The following is a 9,075-nucleotide window of genomic DNA, read 5'->3' on the forward strand; positions in this document are numbered from 1 at the left end:
TGTGAGGTTTACTTTAATGGATTAGCGTAGGCAGGAAAACTTCCTCCATTAGTGGGTAACTTGTTGCAGGCAACGATGTAGATATTAGATTGCTTGTCATAAACTGGATAAATCCCAGAGAAGTGTAACTCAGAAACGACTTTTTATCCATTTGTACTCCTCCGGTCCTTATTATAAGACCCAATTTGACTTTTTATTTGGTCCTAATTATAAGACCCAATCCATTTTGTCTCTTATATTTATGCATTTTTTTCCAAGATAATCCTTCTAATAATGATAGTTTTAGCCAATATACTTAATTAGCAAGGATATTTTAAGAATGACAACACTTATTTATTATAAATAACCAACTTAACTTACTTCCTTAATCTCCTCAAATAAGTCAATTGGGTCTTATAATTAGGACCGGAGGAGTATTTACTATTATCCCATTTACAGATTACATGTTTCCAGATGTACTGTGCATATTGTTGCTGTTTCTTATGAACCACACCATGGCCCATCAGTTCAGTCCCTCTCATGATTGCCTCCCTAATCTCGTGGAGATTTTCTCAGTTTTTGGCTCTTAATTTTTCTCAAGAGTATCAGATGCTTCCTTCTGATGCTCTTAATTTTCTGCCAATCAAATAAGGAAAAGCGGGGTTAGGTTTACCATGAAAATGTATATACCAAATATAGCGATCACAAGAAATGGAAATAAATGATACCCCATAAAAGAAGAAGTTCGGGGGGGAAAAAAAAACCTGATCTCAAATCTTTTCAACGATGCCCCATTTTGCAAGCCAGCTCTTTCCCATGCTCGACAAATGCCCGTGGGTTCAGAGCACTTCAAAGAACAGAGCCTTAATATGCAAAAACTGTACGACAAGCGTGAAAAGGGAGAAAGAAATCCAACATGCACCTTTTCCCTTTGCCTGTAACACCCATATTTTAGTTTAACTTCCTGTTAAAGAAATTTTAAAAGCTGCCATTAATTTCCTTTAAGTATTGATCTAATTATTATTGACTGACAACAATTTTTAATGCGAATTTAGAAAAAAAAATTCCGCCTTCAGGGAATTTTCAGTGTCAGAACTTCCAGTCACGTTACTGTATTTAAAGTTTCAAACCAAAAAAAAAAAAGGAGAGAAGGAAGATGGGCTGGTGACCTTAAATTCTTAATTACATTCAAAGCGGGATTTAATTTACCTCACTGCTTTACCTTCTTTGAAACAGATGTTAGTTTAATGCTTCTGAGGCCTTTAAATCAGGATGAATCAATTAAAAAATTTAATTAATTCTGTTTGGATATAGTTGGCCCTAAACAAGTTATGTATTTATATATGTTTCGCCGTCCTTTTCAGCAAAGAATCAAATTTTGGAGGGATCCCCAGATTCGTCGACGATTGATTGACAAATACTGAACAATACATTGGTTATTTCATTTTCAGGGTTCATAACATGTTACAGGGTTTCGATGGTGCTGATAACTTAGATATTGATTGAGATTTGCGACACCACTGCAACGTTCTAGGTTTTAAACCGCTTAAAGCTAGTAGACTAGGTTTAACACAATCCTTAATTATCTTCCTTTTACCTTTTTTTTTAATAAGCTTTCAAAAAAGATAGAACAAAGCAGATTTGCAAAGTTGCTTTATTTAATTAATTTGTAGTTGTTCTGCGTATTATTACGCCTTGTTTTTAATTTGGTTTTGGTTGCCTCCCTTGCTTCTGAGCAGAGAAAACCGGCGCACTCTATGGAGACAGATTCAGAAGTGTAAAGCCATGACTTCAGACAAGCAAAATTCGCCTTTTAGCGAATTAACTTGCAGTAAAAGCCAAATCTGAGGAACGGATAATCGACAGTCATTAAATTTTACTAATTTTTAATTTAATTTATTTTAAAAAAGCGAAACAATCTTTAATGATCTGTTCTTTTATACTACCTCCGGTCCTTATTATAAGACCCCGTTTGACTTTTTGTTTGGTCCTAATTATAAGACCCCAATCCATTTTGTCTCTCATATTTATGCATTTTTTTCCAAGATAATCCTTCTAATAATGATAGTTCTAGCTAATATACTTAATTAGTAAGGATATTTTAGGAATGACAACACTTATTTATTACAAATAACTAACTTAATTTACTTCCTTAATCTCTTCAAATAAGTCAACTGGGTCTTATAATTAGGACCGGAGGTAGTACTTCCGAATTTGTTCCGGTCAAAAACCAATCTTCAAGTTTTCACAGTGTTCTTTGTCGGGTGGAGGAAATGAAAACTAAACTCTCTCTACTTTTCTCTTTCTTCCCTTCCCATCTCTCCGAAATTTCTCTGTCTAGGTTCTCACCATCTGTCACTTTCGATGTTTTTGACAGAATTAAGCGAACTGAAACATTACCCCTCTGCTACTAACCCTTTCTTCCAATCTTATTCAACAGTCTTTCCCGAACTACAAGAAGAATGAGCGATGAGATGGAAAATCAGTAGAGGAAGAAAGAGAGCACTACGAAACAGATAAAAACGAATATAAAAAAACTGAGAGCTGAAAAGTTGGAAGCAGAGAAACATGAGCTTAAAAGACAGGTAGCTAGAGAGAGTGAGATAATAGAGGGGTGGGGATTAAGAAGCCCTTCATAAAAGCTTTGGAATTTTGCAAATGTCACAAGATTCTGTCGAGATAAAGACGATTGAGCAGTGGAGATGGTCGGAAATGCAAGGCCTTGAGCTCGTCTCTCCTGCTCCTATTTCTGACTCTCACACCGCACCAACACAAACAGAGGAAAACAGAGAGGCGAAGCCAATGGACGCTACTCAAGAGGGAGAGCGAAAGGAAGTTGGAAGTCTCGCTAATGGCAGTGCCAGCGGTGGAAGTGGTAGCAGTAGTGGGGAGAAGCCTGAGAATATTCCGGCTGTTGGATTTGGCGAGCTTTTCAGATTTGCCGATGGGTTGGATTACATTCTGATGGCTATAGGAACAATCGGAGCAATCGTGCACGGTTGTGCTCTGCCGTTATTTCTCCGGTTCTTCGCCGATCTCGTCAATTCTTTTGGGTCGAATGTCAATAATGTGGACAAGATGACCCAGGAAGTCGTCAAGGTAATAAGATTACGATTCATTATCTGATACCGTCTGATTTGAATGAGAATTGAAACTCTGCTTTTCTGTTCTTTGCAGTACGCATTTTACTTCCTGGTGGTGGGTGCTGCTATATGGGCATCATCTTGGGCAGGTAAATTATTCTCTGTGACCAAGGCTCTCTGGTTTTAGTTTCTATTTTTAGTGCTTGAATATGATTAGAGTAGCTCCTTTGCAGAGATATCTTGCTGGATGTGGACTGGCGAGAGGCAATCAACGAAGCTGAGGATCAAATACCTTGAAGCTGCCTTGAACCAGGACATTCAATACTTTGATACCGAGGTTAGAACATCTGACGTCGTTTTTGCCATCAACACTGATGCGGTCATGGTCCAGGACGCCATTAGCGAGAAGGTGAACTAAACGCCGTAACGAATTCAACCATTTCCCCATCCTTTCGTTTTATCTGGTCTTACCACTGTGAGTGCTTAATCCAATTTTGCTTGCTCTATGAGCAGCTGGGTAATTTCATTCACTACATGGCGACTTTTGTTTCTGGATTTGTGGTGGGTTTCACCGCGGTTTGGCAATTAGCTCTTGTTACTCTGGCCGTAGTCCCTATGATAGCTGTAATCGGAGGCATTCACACCACCACCTTGACCAAGCTCTCAGCCAGAGGCCAGGAAGCTCTCTCTAAAGCTGGAAACATCGTGGAACAGGCAAGAGAAAGAATTAACGCAGATTAATGCTTGTTTTTGTGTTTACCCCCAGCTTCAGATTTATGTGGATAAAGAACAAATTTTAACTTTTTGATCATTATCTCTGATTGTGCACCTGGGTGTGGTTCGAATTGCAGACAATCATGCAGATTCGAGTAGTACTGGCTTTCGTTGGCGAGAGTCGAGCATTACAGGATTACTCTTCGGCGTTGAAGGTAGCTCAAAAGACTGGCTACAAAAGTGGGTTCGCAAAGGGAATGGGATTAGGCGCGACATACTTTGTCGTTTTCTGCTGTTATGCGCTCCTGCTATGGTACGGCGGCTACCTCGTCAGGCACCACTACACCAATGGAGGACTCGCCATCTCCACCATGTTCGCTGTTATGATTGGCGGATTGTAAGTATTGTTTTACTGCGTAAAATTCCATTCTCATTCGTTTCGGGAAAGCCTTTGAATCAAGTTATTTACCCTTTCGCTTTTTCAATCACACAAGGGGTTTGGGGCAATCTGTGCCCAGCATCACTGCATTCACAAAGGCTAGAGTCGCTGCCGCAAAAATTTTCCGAATCATCGACCACAAACCGGGCGTAGACCGGAATACTGATTCGGGTTTGGAACTAGAGTCCGTGACTGGGTTAGTTGAGCTCAAAAATGTGGATTTCTCATACCCGTCAAGGCCAGATGTTCGGATCCTCGATGATTTCTCTTTGAATGTGCCGGCCGGCAAGACCATCGCTTTGGTCGGCAGCAGTGGCTCCGGCAAGAGCACCGTCGTCTCCCTCATCGAGAGATTCTATGACCCCACTTCAGGTAAACAAGTCAATTAGATTTGCAGTAAATACCCGATTGGACTATACAAATATTCTTAATTTGTCTCGTCCCCAGATTTCGTACGCGTGGTGTCAGTAATGGTTTATTTGTGTACCCAAAAAAAAAAAGGGTTTATTTGTGCATGGATAATATATTAGCAATTAATTAAGAGGTTGCTGAATAACCCTGTACAGGACAAGTTCTGCTAGACGGACATGACATTAAAACATTGAAACTGAGATGGTTGAGGCAGCAAATAGGACTTGTAAGCCAAGAGCCTGCTTTATTTGCAACAACTATCCGAGAAAATATATTGTTGGGTAGGCCTGATGCCGACCAGGTGGAGATTGAAGAAGCTGCAAGAGTAGCTAATGCTCATTCGTTTATCATCAAGCTCCCCGAAGGCTATGAGACCCAGGTCAGTCAACATCAAGCTTCATGAAAATAGATACGATGTTGTTTAGTTGTAAATAGTGATGAACTGATGGTGGCTAATCACACCCATCTAATGGTTCTTCAGATCAATCCTGCGTGATTTCATTTCATTTTCAGGATCCGACATAGAAGAAGCCTTTTGTTTCGTTGGTCGCAAGTCATGTTTTAAAATATTCTATTATAAACAATAAAAAGGAACATAACTAATTTATATCGCAATTATCAATGTGGGAACGTGGTATTACATGGAAACAGAGGTATTCCTACTTGTGGCAGTTGTGGGGTAAAGCGGATAATTGCTGAATATAGATCTTGACCAGAAGTTTTTTATATTTTTACTAGTTAGTTGCTTATTGAAATTTTTGGTAGTTTTTGTTGGGCTGTATGAATTTGTTTGGTCAACGAACCAAACCCATCAATTATCAATTATTTCTTCTCAAAATTTGTACGAGTCAAACCCGGGGAGTCGACTGGTCATGCATTGCGTATGAGAATGACCAAGAGGGTAACATGCTTCACCCAACAGCGCATGTGCATAAATAAATACAGAGCAACTGGAAATATATTCTTAAATAGTGACTGGACAAACCACCGCTGGAAGACCAACCAACCAGTGGTGCCTAAACATTTAAAAAATGAAGGGGGAAAAAAAACCAAATCTTCTTCGATTTTATGCCTCTATGATAACGAATAAATACTGTTGAGTCGCTTTCAATAAACTTCGTATGAATGACAGAATAATCAGAGTACTCAATGTATGTTGACTTATGAGGTACTAATAAAGAGAGTCTTATTCCAATTTTTTAAAAGGAAAGAATGCTTCCTTTTCCCATTAGCTTGTAAGAATCCTTCAAAAAGGTAAACTTTTAAGCTAACATCTGCTGATTTGGAATGACAGGTAGGAGAGAGAGGATTGCAGCTTTCTGGAGGGCAAAAGCAGAGAATAGCAATAGCAAGGGCAATGCTGAAGAACCCAGCAATTCTTCTTCTGGATGAGGCAACAAGTGCATTAGACTCTGAATCTGAAAAGCTAGTGCAAGAAGCCCTTGACCGATTCATGATTGGTAGAACAACTCTTGTAATTGCCCATCGCCTTTCCACCATTCGCAAGGCTGACCTTGTTGCGGTGCTTCAGCAAGGAAGTGTTTCTGAAATTGGAACTCATGATGAACTCTTCGCTAAGGGTGAAAATGGAGTTTACGCCAAGCTTATCCGGATGCAAGAAATGGCACATGAAACTGCCATGAATAATGCCAGAAAGAGCAGTGCAAGGTAGCTTTCACTATAGTTGGAGACTGTAATTTCATTTTGCATGAGTAGCTAAACATTTTTATCATAGAGCATGTTTGTCTTTTGATCCTTCCAAGTTATTGGCAAGATGAAGGTATATCATCCAATGACATGGCAATCTATTTGCAGGCCGTCGAGTGCAAGAAATTCTGTAAGCTCCCCAATAATTGCTCGGAATTCCTCTTATGGCCGCTCACCATATTCACGCAGGCTATCTGACTTCTCTACTTCTGATTTTAGTCTATCCCTTGATGCTTCGCATCCAAACTATAGGCTTGAAAAGCTTGCCTTCAAAGAGCAAGCCAGTTCCTTTTGGCGCCTTGCGAAAATGAATTCTCCTGAATGGCTTTATGCTTTTGTCGGTTCTATAGGCTCCGTTGTTTGCGGATCTCTCAGTGCATTCTTTGCATATGTTCTCAGTGCTGTGCTTAGTGTCTATTACAATCCAAATCACAGATACATGATCCGAGAAATAGAAAAGTACTGTTACTTGTTGATCGGGCTTTCATCGGCTGCACTTCTCTTCAATACACTGCAACACTTCTTTTGGGATATTGTTGGTGAAAACCTTACTAAACGAGTGCGGGAGAAAATGCTTACAGCTGTGCTGAAAAATGAAATGGCTTGGTTCGAGCAGGAGGAAAATGAGAGTGCCCGTGTTGCAGCAAGGCTCGCTCTTGATGCCCAAAATGTTAGATCAGCCATTGGAGATCGGATTTCAGTAATAGTGCAGAATACTGCTCTTATGTTAGTTGCTTGTACTGCAGGGTTTGTATTGCAATGGCGCCTTGCACTTGTCCTCATAGCTGTCTTCCCCGTTGTTGTTGCAGCCACTGTTTTGCAGGTTTGCTTGTTTCATTTCATCCTTCCTTGCGTGTTTTGGGAGTCTTCTGTTAAGTCACTACTCATTGTGTTGATTTTTATGTAGAAAATGTTCATGACTGGTTTCTCTGGAGACTTGGAAGCTGCACATGCCAAGGCCACACAACTTGCAGGGGAGGCTATAGCAAATGTAAGAACTGTTGCAGCCTTCAATTCGGAGACAAAAATTGTTGGTCTTTTCACTTCCAACCTTGAAACACCACTGCGACGTTGCTTTTGGAAGGGGCAAATTTCTGGAAGTGGATTTGGGATAGCTCAGTTTGCACTCTATGCTTCATATTCGCTTGGTCTTTGGTATGCTTCTTGGCTTGTGAAACATGGAATCTCAGATTTCTCCAAAACAATCAGAGTCTTTATGGTCCTTATGGTCTCTGCCAATGGTGCTGCGGAAACTTTAACCCTAGCTCCTGACTTCATTAAGGGAGGTCGAGCCATGAGATCAGTGTTTGATCTTCTCGATCGCAGAACTGAAATTGAACCAGATGACCCAGATGCTATCCCCGTTCCTGATCGGCTTCGTGGAGAAATTGAACTCAAGCATGTAGACTTCTCTTACCCCAGTCGTCCAGATATGCCAGTTTTTCGTGATCTCAGTCTTCGTGCTAGGGCAGGTAAAACTCTGGCCCTCGTAGGACCAAGCGGCTGTGGTAAGAGCTCAGTGATTGCCCTCGTACAAAGATTCTATGATCCAACTTCTGGGCGGGTTATGATTGATGGAAAGGACATTCGAAAATACAATCTCAAGTCCCTCAGATGCCACATTGCCATTGTACCTCAAGAGCCTTGTTTGTTTGCTTCTTCTATATATGAAAACATAGCTTATGGGAATGAGTCAGCAACTGAAGCTGAGATAATTGAAGCAGCAACTCTTGCCAATGCTCACAAGTTCATATCTGGCTTGCCAGATGGATACAAAACCTTTGTTGGGGAAAGAGGAGTTCAGCTATCCGGAGGTCAAAAACAAAGAATAGCAATAGCCCGGGCTTTTGTCAGGAAGGCGGAGATTATGCTTCTTGATGAGGCAACAAGTGCGCTTGATGCTGAATCTGAGAGGTCTGTTCAAGAGGCTCTAGACCGTGCTTGCTCTGGAAAAACTACTATTATTGTTGCCCACAGGCTATCAACTATTAGAAATGCCAATGTGATTGCGGTGATTGATGATGGGAAAGTAGCAGAGCAAGGATCTCACTCGCAGTTGTTGAAAAATCACCCTGATGGGATATATGCACGCATGATTCAATTACAAAGGTTCACACACACCCAAGTTATTGGGATGGCCTCTGGTTCAAGTTCTGCAAGACCAAAAGATGATGATGAAAGAGAAGGTTAGTTGTTCACTAGAACTTACCAGCGTTAGAGGAATATATGCCAAATATTCTTGGTGATTATTGGCATTTTTGTTTCACACTAGTACAGTTTGTATATCATCCTTCCCCACGTTTTCGTGCCTAAGAATGTAACCCCTTGTCCTGATGATTGTTACCAAGGAAATGACAAAGACACATATACAAAAGGAATTGAATGAATATTAAAAGATGAATTGTTTCCTTGTAGAGAACTGAATCTTAATCTTGTTGAGATTCTTCATTGGCTTTTTTTTAAAAAGGAACGATCCTGAGATGATGCGAAGTGTGGTACTAAAGTGCACCAGCAATGACCGCATGACTGTTTAGAATTGGGTAAGGTAGTGAATGCTAATATTAAATCTCATCTATCATTTTCCAACATTGATAGTGTAGTTGTGGCCGTGAGGATAGAGTGGTGATGAGCAGCAGCACATTCTGCTTCTTGACAATGACGGATACGTCACGGTCAGATATTTAAGGTGAGCCTTTCCTAGCGATATGAAATCTTCTGGCGCTGATCCCAATTAGATAAGAG

General features: G+C 40.5%; 1 protein-coding gene across 1 annotated transcript; it reads left to right on the plus strand.

The window, feature by feature from the left end:
* Nucleotides 1-2,259: 2,259 nt before the first annotated feature.
* LOC114752374 (ABC transporter B family member 1) lies at nt 2,260-8,752 on the plus strand. Its single transcript, XM_028941124.1, has 10 exons — nt 2,260-3,078; nt 3,157-3,211; nt 3,296-3,471; nt 3,576-3,776; nt 3,914-4,173; nt 4,271-4,587; nt 4,782-5,005; nt 5,921-6,294; nt 6,442-7,156; nt 7,241-8,752. The coding sequence occupies exons 1-10, from the start codon at nt 2,638-2,640 to the stop codon at nt 8,522-8,524; spliced, it is 4,047 nt and encodes a 1,348-aa protein (XP_028796957.1). The 5' UTR covers nt 2,260-2,637; the 3' UTR covers nt 8,525-8,752.
* Nucleotides 8,753-9,075: the final 323 nt, after the last annotated feature.

The sequence above is a fragment of the Neltuma alba genome, unplaced genomic scaffold, assembly GCF_004799145.2.
Source record: "Neltuma alba isolate B1F8T4 unplaced genomic scaffold, ASM479914v2 tig00007359_pilon, whole genome shotgun sequence".
In the NCBI taxonomy this organism is placed as follows: Eukaryota; Viridiplantae; Streptophyta; class Magnoliopsida; order Fabales; family Fabaceae; genus Neltuma; species Neltuma alba.